We start from the raw sequence: 14718 nt of genomic DNA, 5'->3' as shown, positions 1-14718 counted from the left end.
CCATGGCCGTGCCAGCCCCTCCCCTTGCCTTGGGGCTCTGCCCCTTTCCTGCTGCTCCCAGTAAAAGGGGGGGGGGCGGGGGCTTCTGGCCCCCTGCTCCAGGCACTTAGTCCTGACTACTCTGCAGCAGTAACCACTGGATTCCCTGCAGGAAGCAGGCTTGTTCAAAGGCACAGGACAAGTGGAGATAAAACCAGGATCCTGTACACCACATGGCTGCACCACATGGCCACAGATGACAGTTATTTTAGGTGCTATGCCTCCATAAGCCATCAGCCCCCGGTTGGCAGCAGTGGAAAGTGTGTCCCTGCCCCATTTTTAATTTACTGTTTTCTTATGGCAAAATAGTGCCAGCCTGCATCAGAAGGACAATGGGTAATGCAGCACTATCTTTGCATATGAAAGGCTTCTCTCTGGCCAACTCCTTAGCAAAAGCAATTAATGAACCCACTTTCTTTCACTTCAAGTCGGAGAAAGACCAGTAGGCAGCTTCCTAAAGAGCAAGGAAGAAGATGGGTAGGTTCAGTCAGCATACAAGAGGTTTTTGCCCAGACTCCATTATGAAGACATCCCACCACAGGCACTGTGAACAGATGGACAAGCAGAAGCGCACACCAGACCGTGTAGTCTTCTGGTCTTCTCACCTCAACACATGTATCCCCTTTGTTATGCAAGCAGTTTTGGAATGATTCCAGTCTGGCACCAATTTGTCCCTCCTGATGCTTGTTACTAGAGCCATCTAATTCCATCACCAAGACCAAGCAGCAGCTGAATGCAGGTAGTTCAATACATAGGAAAGGGAAGAGACCTCAGCCCAAAACCCAGATCTAGACATCCAGTCTTTTGAAAGAGGGGAGGATTAGTTTCCGCTCTTCTGTTTCTAGGATGTACCAGACAGCTACAGCACTTGGTCTCTGCAGGCTGCATTCCCCTAGTGGGAATGACCAAGATTAAAAAGGTGCCTTTAGCTTAACACAGATCACAAGATTAAACTAAAACTGCACCATCCTCAGCTAGGTCCACTTACCCTTCTCTCTCCAGAATGCTGTTATTCCCAGCAAGCTCCAAGCTAGGGTTTTATTGCTACTACCCTTGGCCACATCCTTCTGCACAGAAGGGGCCACGAGCTTACCAGAAGCTGTCTGCTGAAAAATAAAGCAAATAAATACCACTACACCTGGAGCACAGCATGGAGGGAATGGTTCTTTTATTTCAAAAGACATTAAGACAATTTTCAAATTTTAGTATCAAAACACTTGATATGGTTTTTCTGCAGTTGGCCCCTAAAACCACGAACAGCCAAGGAGCGCTCGAGCCGATGAGCTACACAATGCAAACCTCACACTGACCGCAGCGCGCGCACCTCACAACACAACTGAGCTTCAGTAATACGCTGCAGGATGGCTTGTACCCAGTTAAGACATCAAGAGTGCTCCTGGCAGGAAGGGATCCCCTCACAGAAAAAGCAACTCTTTGAACAAGAAACATTTTTGTATTTAAGCTATGAACGTGTCTGCCCAATGATGAGTGACAAAGCTTGGTGCCACAGCACTTAATGAAGGCAAATTCAACCCCAGTGGAAGCAATGGGCTAGAGGAGCTGCCTGCTTTTATGTTTGTTAGTAGCCTAGAGAGGGGGACTGGGCCACACAGGGTATAAAAAGGTCCATGCAACTAATTCTCACATTTAAAGAACAGGTTTGGTCTTAAAAAAAAGGAGGAACCCCAACTTGGCTGTGGCCCCTGGCTCTGGGACAGGAGGGGAGTTACCTTAAAGCTGAGACTGCACTGCACTTTTTGGCAAACAGCTCCTGTGAGTTCCAATTCCCACTAGCCCTATGCAGATGGAGCATGGTTCCCCCACAGGGCCTGCATTTCCAGGCAGGCTTATAGGAATGGTCCCCCTTCCCCTCCCTGCTGCAGAGGCAGAGAGGAGCGGAGCTTACAGACACAAGGTTAGTATCAAATTGTAAAGCCGTGAGCTTCCCATGTTGCTTGTGAGCCCCCTCCCCCCAGGCTACACGGAACATTTACAGTGGCCACTACAAAAGAGGTTGTTACAAAACATGTGCAATCTCAGACGTGCTCTCCAAACATTATTGCATTGCTTTATTTCCCTTAATGAAGCTGTTTAAGGCTCTGCCCAACCTGGTGACCTTTAACCCTTGGGCAAGCTGGCGGAATGTGTTTGGCTGAATTGGCAACAGGAAGGTAAACGGTGAAGCCCAGGGTTACAGGTCAGCACCGGATGGGCTGGCCCAGCAGCGTGGCAGAGGCGTGGCAGGGGTCCTTTACATTTCGTTCAGGTCTAGCAGGGTCTGGTCCAGCATTCTTTGCGTGCAGAGATGCTCCTCTTTGGTGGATTTCAGTTTATCTGGCAGGAGGCAAGAGTCAGACAGTTAGAAGTCAATTTAAAACTGCACAGACCCAGCCAGAGCTCGACCCGTGCCCAGCACAGCAGCCTTATATTAGCTCCTCCTTACATGGTGGCTGCAGAACTCCTTGTGACCACTAACCCTGGGATTACCCAACTCATTGGTGGCCTTTATCTCTAGAGCAGCCGGTGCCCCCAGTGCTGCTGCTGCTCAAAAGGTCAGTGTGTTTAGCTAGTGCCGGCACCTGAATTGTGTGTGCAGAAGCATCAGTGACACTGGCCTCCCCCAATCCTTCAGGGAGCAGACCCTGGCCCAATGGCCAAGCATCCACCAGCAGGCACCCAAGTTGCTCCAAGCTGTGTTCAGCAGATCCCTTCAGCCAGAGAACTGCACCCAATGCCTGCCCCTCCCAGAGTTCACACCGGAGGCATTAACTGCTCACGTCATGGGACCAGCAGCCCTGCAAAGGTGGGACTCTACAGCAAGGCCTCTTAGCAGGGGTAGCAGCCAGCCAGGAAGCTGCTCTCCACAAGCAGGAGACAGTGGCTTAACGACAGCATGCATGCTCAAGCCCACCCAGAGGTCATGACATGCTCCCTCAGCCAGGGGAGCCCACATCAGTTGCCAGGGTTCTTGCTTAATCATGTTGCCCCAGCAAATCCCAACATGCAGGAATACCGGACAGACATGCTGCAGGAAGAGAGTACGTCGATACAGGTGGCCTGTTGGGGCATGGCCAGAGACGCAGTGCATTCTTCTGGAGCACCCTGGAGGTCAAACTGGGAGGAAGGCTGCTTCCTGGTGCAGAAGCTAGGGGTCCTGCCCAGGAGCCCACAGAAGCTGCCTCTACACCTCCTGCACCAACCCACACAAGATTCCCACCCTCAGGAAGTCATCTGGGTGACAGATGCTTGCTTCCAAGAAGATAATCCCCACACCAGCTGGAGTCCTTATGGACCAGCCCCCACAGCTGTCCAAGCCCCTCCCCAAACTTTCTGAGCTGGAGGTTGTCTATAGGAAAGTAGCACAGGGTTGCAGTTATCTTATGGACTGCGAGGTCAGTGGTTTATTGTCAGAAACAGCCATCAATCCATGCAGCAGGAAATCCTACAGGCATTCAGGGGACAGCACTTACATATATATACACACACACATTGGTCTTCTCTACAGCAGCTTGCCTAATAGGTACAGGCCTCTAGGGTCAGCCCACACCCACAAGCTGGAAGGGACTGCTAGTCTGACTCCACATGGAACCCTGCAGTGCCCAGCAGGCCAATAGGGCACAGCTGCCCAGGTGCCAGCCTGATGGACTCTCAGTCTTAGGGATTTACTGCACTGAAGAAAGGTTAAATCTCATTAAAAAGAAGAAATTAAAAAAGGAATCAGTACATTAGATACTAGACTGCATCTGCCTCCCACCCCCTTAGCAGCAATTGCACAAGGTGGGCAAGCTGCACGCCTGGTAATAATGATCAAAATTCACTGTGGTCCACTGGGTGGGTCTCGCAATAAGCTTGTTTTTAATGTCATTAGTGGGGCCCCTCCTCAGTCACATAGATCATGCAGCGTTAACTTCAGCTCGTTAGAGAGCAGGCGGTTTTTCTCATGCTGGCTGTACAGGCGCTCTGCGGCGGCAACAGGAGGATTAGGGAAACAAGGAGAGAAAGAGAGAGAGAGAGAGAGAGAAAGGGAAGGTTAGTAGAAGACCAAGGCGAGCACGTTAAACAACCTGTCTCAGCATCTCGCGGCTTTATGACTTCCAAGCCATGGGTGCCTCAGCCTGCAAACAGGAAGCAGACTGGGTCAGAGAAGGAGCCAAGTACAGACAGAACAGACGGAAGTGTTGCTGTGCATCTGTAGTGATACAGGAAGGCAGAGGACAGTGCTGGAGGATGAAGCCTATGCACCAGCCTGTTTCTTATGCCCTGACACTGGACGACCCTTGGAGGCACCTTGTTCTGTATAAGTAGAGTGCAAGAAAGCAGAGTGGTTGTCAGGGCCATTTAGGACAGCGCTTATGTGGACCTAGTGCTTGTAAGGCTGGATCCCAAGAGCTAGAAGGATCACCTGCAGGGTGAGAGTTTGGCCCCTCCACAAGCTTCCGACCAGGCCAGCAGCACAAGGGAGGCCCAAAGCCTTGCTTGCTTTCAAACACTATTAGCGATGAGCCACCGTGGAAGTCCCTTCAGACAGATGCGTCAGGACACTGAGCAAGGATGCCCTGCCCATGCTCCCGATGGAGTACATGCTACCCAGCAACACCAGCCAGGCACTCTAGGTAGCAGAGCAGAGCTAAGTCCAGAACCACATGGTCAGCTAGCAGGACAGGGACAGATGCTTCAGAACAGGACCAGGCTTTGGCATGCTGCATTTACATTTTAGCCCTGGGGATGGTACAGCAGCGTGCTGTTGCCTGACAAAGCCAGGCTGAGTTCCTAGAGGCCTGCTCCATTGGCTAGGACTGGGCCAGCAGCCTCATAACTGGAGGGACAGGCACCTACCAGTTCAGCTTTCCTGCCAAACAGGACAGAAGGCATGCAGCCTGCCTGCAGCATTCTGGGGTCAGGGGGAGCAGGCACCTAGTGCACACCAGCCACCACTCAGAGGAAAGGAAAGGGGGCCAAAGTCAGCAGCAGGTGTGACCTGATGTCTATGGGGCTGTTGCCCCATCCTTGGGGAGCTGTTGCTTGCTCCAGCAAGGGCTCCACTCATTAGATATGCATTCTCTGGGCTGGAAGGCTGCTAAACAAACCACCCAGTGACTGGTCTAAGCCTGAGGTTAAATAGCAGTTGTAGAAGCAGGAGAGGGACAGAGCCCCTGATGTGGCACCTACAGCAGAAGTAACATGGAATTTCAGACTCAGACCCCCACAGATCTCACCCTCTCTTGGGGCCACTGCTCACTGGGACTCTGTCTGTATCTGCAGAGGCAGGCAAGGCTCCAGGCAGACTGCAAACACAGCCTCTGCTTGGGCAGAAAGAGCCAGAGGCAGAGCTCCCGTACCACGGGAGCTAGCGAGAGCACAGACCACCTCAATATGACTGGGTGAACTGTGGGACCATCAGCACAATGGATGAAAGCCAGAGGTCAGTGCAACAGCCTACAGGAAAGGAGCCAGATGCCAGCCCACTAACTAGCCAGATCCCAGGAAAGGGGCTCTGTATCCAGCTATGCTGCTTTGTTCTTGAGCCTGCTGGCTTCAGAAAGATCCCCCACCCCCAGGGCTAAAGAAGGATGGTGCCAGATGGCCTGGAGGCTCAGGCTTGCATCTCAAAAGGGCTTTTATCTGTGTTTATGGCACCTCCAGCCAGAAGCCCAGCCCAGCCCACTGCTGGGCAAGAAGCCTAGCAGGCTACAAAGTGACTACGCCCCAGGCCAGACACTGCCTCACCTGGGCACCAGCCATCCACCTCTGGGCAGGGAGGTCCTGCCCATACCTCCCTTCTTCAAGGTCATTTCAGAAGCACTTCTGCCCCCCATCCCACACAGATTTAGATGGAGTTAATCTACTCCTAAGCAGGTCTTTCTAGGCCTCCCTGACCCAGGGGACAGCCTCAGATCTAGGACAGGATGTCTTATCTGGTTAAGTGCTGGTTCAGCCCACCCCCCTCCCCAAACTAGTTGGGATGTCTAGGACCAGCAGTAAGAGGATAAAGGCAGGGGTCATATCAGGCCTGAGATTGCAATGTGATGCTGCTCATGCTGGGGAGGCAGCAGGTTTCTTAGCTGTGGCAGAAGCCAACAAGGAGCTTTGCTATGGAGCATATGTGACAGTGCCTTCATAGGATACTCTGCAGAAGTACCTTCCAGACTTTTCCAAAGCCCCCAGGAATGCCCAGCAGCAGGGCTGACTGATCTGGCAGGGACAGCTTTTCGCTCTGCACCATGCCCCGACGGTCCAGGCCCCCCATGCCAGAGAACGATGCCAGGAAGTTCCAAGTTGGCAGTAAGATGTGGCACTTGCAGATGTGCCTGCAGCACGTGTGCAACCTCCAAAGACCAAGTAGATCCCACCACAGGCCTGCAGCCAAGGGTGCCTGTGACCAGCTCTGCACTTCGATGCCAATAGCATCCCTTTTGTACAGAAACACCCACATCTGGAAAGCAGAGGCAGATGCCTTGCCTCCAAGCAGGGACAGGTCAGTGCAGAAACTTTACTTCTTACCAACACCAGAGTTCAGCAGGCATTTAATATGAATGCTTTGATGGGATACGAAAGCTAACAAACTGAGAACCTCTACACAGCACACTAGCACAAAACAGCTCCAGCACTAATCTGCATAGGCTTAAATAAATAAATAAAATCAAATCAGGGTGATCGTGACCAAATGCAGCCTCAGGATTTTTGCTGCACCAGGAGGGCTCTTTAGCAACGTCACATGAACACTCGAGGCAAGAACAGATGGCTGCAGGGAGCTTGGTGCAACACTGATGTATTCCACTGACAAGGGAGTTGCACTGGGGCAACACTGACACCAGGACTCTAGGGCAGACCAGTCACTAGATACCCGTTTTGAGAGCAGCTGTTTCACTCACCGTGAATTTACACATGTAGGTGGTTTTTTCCCCCCTTAAAAAGGCGACTTCACGCTAAACCAAGAGGCAAGAGAGAAGTACAAAAGGAGCTTTATGACTCTACACAGAATAGGCAGATGACAAAAGGCACTCAGCCCCACACCCAGACACACAGTAAGGGCAGCCCTGGTGTGTACCAGTGTCTTGGCATGTCAGTCATACACAGGAAGCTTTGTTTAGGAGCAAGTGCAGTGCACCGGGGGCTGCGGCCACTGTCAAGCTTCACAGCATCTTTACAGGTGTTGACTCCCTGGGCTGCCTTGCATACAGTCTAACTGGACAAGGGCCCTGGAAGGCAGAGTGAGCAGGAGGATGAGGGCGTGAGAGAGTGAAGGCTGCAGATGCAGAACAAGTGATCAAGCAGAGAGGCAAATCCAAAGTGGAGTTTGGAATCACAAGATTTATCTGCGTGAAACAAAGAAGGAGACACGCATTTTAGGAGAGGTGTGTGCTGGCGCACTGTACACGCGGGGTAGCAAGTGCTCAGGTGCCAGAGCCAAGGGTCCTTACTTCTATGCGGTGAGCGCCTGCCCACCCCCAGTTAATGGTACGGGAACACACAGAGTAGCTGGTTAGAATCCACAGCAAGTCAGAACAAAGCCAACAGCTGGTTATGCCAACAGACTCGTTTGGCTACTTCCACAGATCACTTATCTACTCAATCCAGCCTCACAGCAACAGTCCCTAGGTTTAGCCAGCACCACCTCATCCAAGCCCAATCCTTGGAGCCACCCTGCTTCAACGGCCTGCTACAGGGATGGCTGTTCCCAGCATAATGGGAACTCCACTACTCAGATCAACAGATTCATGCTAGTCCCGTTGAGCATGGCTTTACGCCAGCCCTACTCAGCACCGTACATGCAGATCGCAGGGACCCGACGCCAGTGTTAAAGTTATGGCATGCTGCGAGAACCTCCGCCTACACCCAGAGGCAGAGATCTGTAGAAGTAACCGACTCACGCAGTTAGTGTCACTTCTGTAGCCAACGTCTCAATCACGGCAAACCAAGCAAGCGCTGGCCCAAAGGCCTGCTCAAGCAAGGACAAAACACCAGCCAGCTCATATTTACATGGAAGTCATGTCATTGAGGGCGTGGTCCAATTCCTCACTAATTGCTTTGTACTTCAGTTTCTGGGCATAGAGCTCATCTAGAAAGGTTTGGAGAAGAGGGAAACAGTGAGGGAAAAGGAAGAGCCGATCAAAACTCTAGGGGGTGGAGCAACAGCAGAGGATCTGCCAGCAGGAAACAATGAAGCGTGTGTGGAGACCCCACGGCCAGGTCACATCAAGAGCCTGTTTTGTTGAAAAGGACAGCTTGAAGACAGAGCTGGGCCCAAACAAGCCCTGCAGACAATGCACCGCAGTGCCAATGGAGTCGACTCCAGGATTTTAAGAATTAAAACTATTTCACTGGCTCTAAATTCATGGGCAAGACTTAGCTGCCCTGCTGGATCCGCAGGGACCAGTGCTGGATTGTGAGGAACGCAGGTGGCTGGAAGTGAAGGCACAACCCTTTTCAGAGGGAGTGGAACAGGTTTCTCTAGCTAAGAAGGAGAGAGAGCAGCTGGAGCACTTGTATTGCTTCTCTCCCCGCCCCGCTTTCAAGCACAAAGCCTGTTTTGAACCGATTCACCAGCAGACCCTAGGAAGGACTCCCACGCCAAGGTATATGTACACCTGGGCAGGAGGAGCTAGACAGACTGCATCTGCATTATCTGCCATATAATGGAGCAAGGCAACAGACCCTGCCATCACTGGCCGAGCAGAAGCCAGTGTGCAGGCACACACCAACTCACTCTCAGGGCTACTGGGGACTCCACCCCCATGGCCATCTATGCTACAGAGCAGCTGCTCACAATGCAGCCACTGTCTGTGTGGCTTGCCCCACTGGCCCCCAGCTACGTTGCTGCAGCAGCAGGACAGCTGGAGCCAGCAGCCCAGCTGAGGGACAGGCTGCAGCGTGCAGCGCTGTCTCCATGAGAAGTCATGCAGCTCACAGCCCTGTGAGAGTTGCACCTCACTCTGGATCACTGCCTGGCTTCATCCGCCTGCTGCTTGGCTGCTGTTATGGAACAAGGCTTGGGTAACGCCCAAAACCAGATTTCTAGATAAGCCTTTGCAGGGAGCTGGGGAGGCTGGTGGCCTTGCTGTCTGGGGTCACTCAGACCCGGCTCTCTGGATCTATGCCCAGGGCAGCTGGGCAGGCCAGGAAGTCTGTTTTCCATGGCCTGGTATCACCCAAGACCACACCTAGCACAGCACTCCACTGAACAGCCCAGGTTGGCATGGAGGGGTAGCACAGGAGCTCTGACCTCCTTGGCTCAGGTCTACCCAAGTCTGATCAAGAGCACAATGATGTCCTGAGCAGGGGGCAGTCTGTCCACTCCCTCGGTTCCAGCCCCAAGCCCCACAGCTGCTGGGGCTGAGTCCATTAGCACTCCTTGCAACAGCGTGGCTTCTCCAACCCCACAACATACCTTCCAAGTCATCAATGGTCTTCTCCAGTTTGGCTACTGATCGCTCAGCGAATTCAGCACGGGTCTCCGCCTGTCCCAGCAGAGAAGTCAGAGTCGGTCAGTCAGCAGGATGGCAGGCACGCATGGCAGTGCCATAAGACTGCAGGAGTCAAACCAGGTGCCCCCCTACAAGCTTGGACCCCCCCCCCCCCCGCCCATCCCCAGGTCTGCCCAAATCCCACATGCCAAAAAGCATGTTCCCCTACCTAAAGACTACTGCCACTCACCTCCTTGAGTTTGTCGGTCAGGATCTTGATCTCCTCTTCATATTTGTCCTCTTTTTGGGAGTACTGTGGAAGAGGCAGGCAGTCAGGCCCCAGCTGTGCCCAGCTCTACTCACTACCATCCTTCCTGCAGGCAGTTCAGAGTCTGCCAGTGAGTTACCAAACCCTCCATGAATAGCATAGGAGGGAGGGATTCACTTCTGCTTCTAGATGTGCCATGAAGTTGCCCAGCCCAGAGGACCTGCCTCTATTCGCAAGAGCCACGTCTGCCTGGCAAGCACCCAGCTAGGATTCTGGCTCCAGGCCTCTGTTGTTATAGTACAGCACACAGAGGGGGCTGCCAAATCCACACCCAGGCAGCCCAAACAGTTGGACCCAGGTTCCTGGAAAAAACCTTCACAACTCATTACCAGACTGACCCCCTGTGAGGCCAGCACTACTTGCTAACAGCATTTAAAATGTTGTTAAGCCTAGGTCTGCAGTATCGAGGAGCATGAGCAACATGCTCCAGGAAAAAGCGGTAGCAAGGCTCCCAGCTCTTGGGATGCGTGGGAGCCAGAGCCCCTGGCCAGAGAGCAGGCATGTTCTGGGCCCTCCAAAGCAGCCCTACCTTCTCAGCCTGGGCCTCAAGAGACTTGAGATTGTTCGTGACATTCTTCAGCTCCTCCTCCAGCTCGGAACATTTGCTGCGGAGGTTTGTAAAGAAGGCAGGAGAGAAGGACAGAGAAACAGGAGGGAAAGAACACAGGAGAGAGAAAAGAGAGACGAAAAGTGAATCCACATGTAGAGACCACAAGGAGACAGGGCTCCTGGGAGCAGGCTGGGTGAAGCCAGCACTTGTGCAGGTAGTGAGCACCACCCAGGTGCTTAGACCAGATGCCCCCTTTTAAGCACCTTGTCAACGCTGCTGCAGCATCGACAAGGCCTTAAGAGGGGCTGGATGCAGCACCTTGCACACACAATGGGATTATTAACCAGTACAGTGGAGAGGGAAGTGAGCAGACAGCTGCCGCTAATCTGGAAGGGGGTTGCCAGCCAGCAAGAGAGAATGGAGCATTCCAGAAGGGAGAGAAAGGAGAGATGCCATTAACAAGTGGATGGAAGAGAACAGCGAGGAGGCCGCAGGACCTGCAGGTGTCACAGCCCAAGGAGGGGACAGTTAGTACCTTTTCTTCGGCCACAGCCAGACACTTCAAGTTCTGGTCCATCATTCGGATCTGCTCCTCCACCTCCCGGACACGACTGTTAGTGGTGGTCACATGATGGCACAAGCCAGGTGGGGGCAAAGGTCAAAAGGAGCACCAATAACACAGTAAGCAGAGCAAAAAAGGGGGGAGGGGAAACAAAGAAGAGTCTTGGTCATGACATGCATGTCAGGAGGGAAGCAGAACTCTGCCTGCTGTGTGCACGGCTGACTTTGTTACACAAGGCCCAGAAGACCACGGAAAGGCCCCCAACTGCCCCTGCAGATCCACTCAGAAGCCTGCACATGTGCGCATTCCTTCTGACCAGGACTTCACCTGCTGTTCCCTGCCCTGAGACCATCCCCAGTATCACAGAAGTCTGCAGAGGTGGCAGAGTTGTGGCCGCTCGTGCTCTGCACCCCAACCCCTGCCAGAGGACCATGTGCCCAGGTGACCACACAAAGCTGTGCTGTTGAGTGCAAAGCAGGAGTGCAAGTGAAGGCCTTTAGCCATGTCTGCTAGGCACTAAGTGGGCCCAGGCAGGCTGCAAGCTCAGTCCCTGTTCTGAACACAAGGTGCGTGAAGCTCCTCTCCTCCCTCACCTGCTGGCCTAGCACTCCCCCTCCCTCCCCCAGGCCTTGTTTAACAAGGTTTGGGATGTTTTTTCTAGGTTAGTTTCTGTGCAGTGGAGTCATGCAGGCAAGAGCCATGGTGAGATACTCACGACTCTGCAAGCTCAGCCCTCTCCTCAGTGCGCTCCAGGTCTCCTTCAATGATCACCAGCTTCCGGGCAACCTGGAGAAGAGGAAGCCAGACCCTGAAGATGGGAGAGAGAAACAAGCTTCCTCCTCCTAAACCACACAGCCCAGAGGACAGCACCAGGCAGTCTACTAGTTCCTCTGCAAGGAGAATAGCACATCTGCAGTACTGTGTCCAGTTGTGCCCCCCACCCCCGCAACGACAGAAAGGATGTGGACAAATTGAAGAGAGTCCAGTGGAGGGCAACAAAAATGGTTTGGCAGCTCGGGGACACAACTTGTGAGGAGAGGCTGAGGGAACTGGGCTTATTTAGTCTGGAAAAGAGAAGACCAAGTGAGTATTTAATAGCAGCCTTCAACTCCGTGAAGGGGGGTTCCAGAGGAAGATGGAGCTGGACTATTCTCAGTGGTGGGAGATGACAGAACAAGGAGCAACAGTCTCAAGTTGCAGCAAAGACAGTTTAAGTTAGATACCAGGAAGAATTCTCTCACTAGGAGTGGGAGGGTAATAAAACAATGGAACAGGTTAGGTTACCCAGAGAGGTGGTGCAAATCTCCATCCTTGGAGGTTTTCAAGATCTGGCTAAATAGAGCCTTGGCTGGGATGATCTAGTTGGGGCTGGTCCTGCTTGGAGCAGAGGGTTGGACTAGATGTGACCTCCTGAGGTCCCTTCCAGCCCTCATCTTCTATGAATACAAAATAGTGGCTGGGAGCCAGCCTGTCCTCCAGCATCCACACCATCAGTATTTTCCAGACAGAGGGGAAGAAGTCTTTTCCCCAAGCAAAACCAAACTGCCAGAGCTTCTGCAGGCCTCACCTCTTCATACTTCCTGTCAGCCTCCTCTGCAATGTGCTTGGCCTCCTTGAGCTGGATCTCCTGCAGCTCCATCTTCTCCTCATCCTTCAGGGCTCTGTTTTCAATCACCTTCATGCCCCTGTCAAAGAAACAAAAGCAAGGGTTATGCACCACTGTTATTTCCACCCCCTGGTGGACACCCCCCAAGCCACATGGGCACATAGAAACGCGGATCTCCAAACCATGGTGGCATTTGCCAGGTCTCATAGAAGCACGGACAGCTGGCCAAACCCTGGGCTCCACTCACCGTTCACTCTCATCAGCAGCTTTTTCAGCCTCCTCCAGCTTCTGGAGCGCTGTGGCAAGACGCTCCTGGGCTCTGTCCAACTCCTCCTCAACCAGCTGGATACGTCGGTTCAGGGATGCCACTTCTGCTTCAGCCTAGAGAGAGCCAAGCATGGCAATTAGCTGGTCTGCAGCAGGATCCGACAGCTGCTGAAGGGATCGACGTAGTGCCCATCACCAAATGAGACACCCGCTAACTGGCAAATTATACCTGGCAGCACACTGTGGGACTGCCCAAGGGTCAGGAACACATGGCAAGTTAGGCAGCATCCCACAGCCAGGCCACCCCATGTGCATTTCCAGCAACTGGCACCTCAGGTCAGAGGGCAGTCAGATTATCTCAGCAGCCTGGCTAAGTGCTCCTTCTGCTAGAAGCCTCTGCCTTTACAGTTCTGGCCACTGGGAACACAACCCCCTCTATCCCGCTCTGAAAGAGAGGCTGGGGAGGAAGGGGTAGGGGTTGAAGTCTCTACTGCAAGGGCAGGCAATTATTTTGGGCGGAGGGCCGCTTACTGAGTTTTGGCAAGCCATCAAGGGCCACATGACAGGCAGCCAGGGACAGATAAAATTTTAATATTTACAATTTGTTTTTAGGGGCCCCATGGGCTGGATAGAATGGCCTGGTGGGCCACATTTTGCCCACACCTGCTCTACAGGCTCTGCCCAGGAGTTTCTAGCCTAGGGGGCCACAGCACTAAGTGCAATGATAAACTTCAACATCCTCTCTAGCCAGACACAGAACAAAGCCAACCCCAAATCTGCCCTCAGCAAACTGAATGAGAAGGGGGCTCTGGTCTCCAGAAGGGCTCTCTGGAGGACCATTCAGAGCAGTGTCCCTACAGAGGCTTTGCAGCCTCCTGTCTGAGCCAGGAATGACTCATTTGGAGGCAACTTCTTCTATCGCCACTTCTGCTGCATCAGCAGAGCACCCAGGAGCTCTCCCGAGACCTGCACACCAGGCTTTCCATACACAGCATAGCCTGTCAGATGTTGGTCAGCACTGCTCTGGACCTATGCCCATGGCCCCTTCTGGGAATCTGGAAGGAAGTCTGCAAAAACTATAGGCATCAGCTCACTGCTTTACAGCAAGCACAACACACCCCACTCTGCCCCCAACCATCTTCAGAGGTGTCTGATCTCTCCTAATCAGACCAGAAACCCTGTGGGGGAGCAGCACACCAGGCCAGCTGCAATCCAGCACAGCTGTGCTGCAATGTCACCCTGTAACCATGTGCCTCATTCTAGAGGTCTCACTAGGCTTGCTTGAAATAATGCCCTAACCAGCACTTGCGACAAAGCAGCTTGCCCAGGCACGTGGTCCGAGCCAGCAGCTTGTGCCCGGGGGGCAGGGCAGCAGCCTGCTGTAACCGTTAAGCAATGAAAGAGGCCAGTGTCAGAACAGGGCTCCATGCAGCTCAGCCTTGGTTTTCCCCTCGGGAATCTGCTCATGCGCCACTCCCTTGCAGGGCAGCACAGCCAGATGCTGCACTCAGCAGAGGAAGGCCACACCCTCCAGGGGCCCATTTCCCAGCATATGATGGGAAAGATTTCCCATAGGAAAGTGGGAGAGAGTGTGCTTGGAGGCCTGTGCCACAGGCCAGAGCAGCCAGCAGCTCCTGGCACTGGAGTAGGAAAGTGGTTTGTCTGAAGAGGGGTAAAATCATAGGTTAGAGATAGGTCTGGAAAGGCAGTGGCTCAGCTAAAGGTCTGGCTGGATCTTCGGTGGTCAGAGTCCCAGCAAAAGCCAGAAAGCCATGAGTCCAGGCACAGCCTGGCACTCAGCTGGCACAAGGCAGACAGAGCCCGAAGCCTCCCTGCCACACCAGGTTGTGCTTAGCTGGCAGGTCCCACTGGATCCAAGCCCTGCTGATGCCAGGAGATCCCCTTCCATGAAGAAACCTGCTTTTCTACCCCACCCAGCCACAGCAAGGCAGCATCTGCCTT

At 53.2% G+C, this 14718-nt stretch overlaps 1 protein-coding gene across 17 annotated transcripts in view; it reads right to left on the bottom strand.

Moving 5' to 3' along the window:
* Window positions 1-1190: 1190 nt before the first annotated feature.
* TPM3 (tropomyosin 3) overlaps window positions 1191-14718 on the bottom strand; it is a 50421-nt gene continuing 36893 nt past the window's right edge. For 2 of the 17 annotated variants that reach the window (XM_019527742.1, XM_019527823.1), the window contains 8 exons: window positions 12737-12870; window positions 12451-12568; window positions 11599-11669; window positions 10857-10932; window positions 9694-9756; window positions 9428-9497; window positions 8020-8098; window positions 6942-6965 (listed from right to left, as the gene is read on the bottom strand). In XM_019527742.1, coding sequence (XP_019383287.1) covers window positions 6947-6965; window positions 8020-8098; window positions 9428-9497; window positions 9694-9756; window positions 10857-10932; window positions 11599-11669; window positions 12451-12568; window positions 12737-12870 — 630 coding nt within the window. In that variant the 3' untranslated portion in view covers window positions 6942-6946. The other 15 variants (XM_019527764.1, XM_019527836.1, XM_019527756.1 and 12 more) reach the window with 9 other exon arrangements.

The sequence above is a fragment of the Gavialis gangeticus genome, unplaced genomic scaffold (genome assembly GCF_001723915.1).
Source record: "Gavialis gangeticus isolate Ggan-Ray unplaced genomic scaffold, GavGan_comp1, whole genome shotgun sequence".
Classification (NCBI taxonomy): Eukaryota; Metazoa; Chordata; order Crocodylia; family Gavialidae; genus Gavialis; species Gavialis gangeticus.
This window is presented reverse-complemented; position numbering and strand designations above follow the sequence as displayed.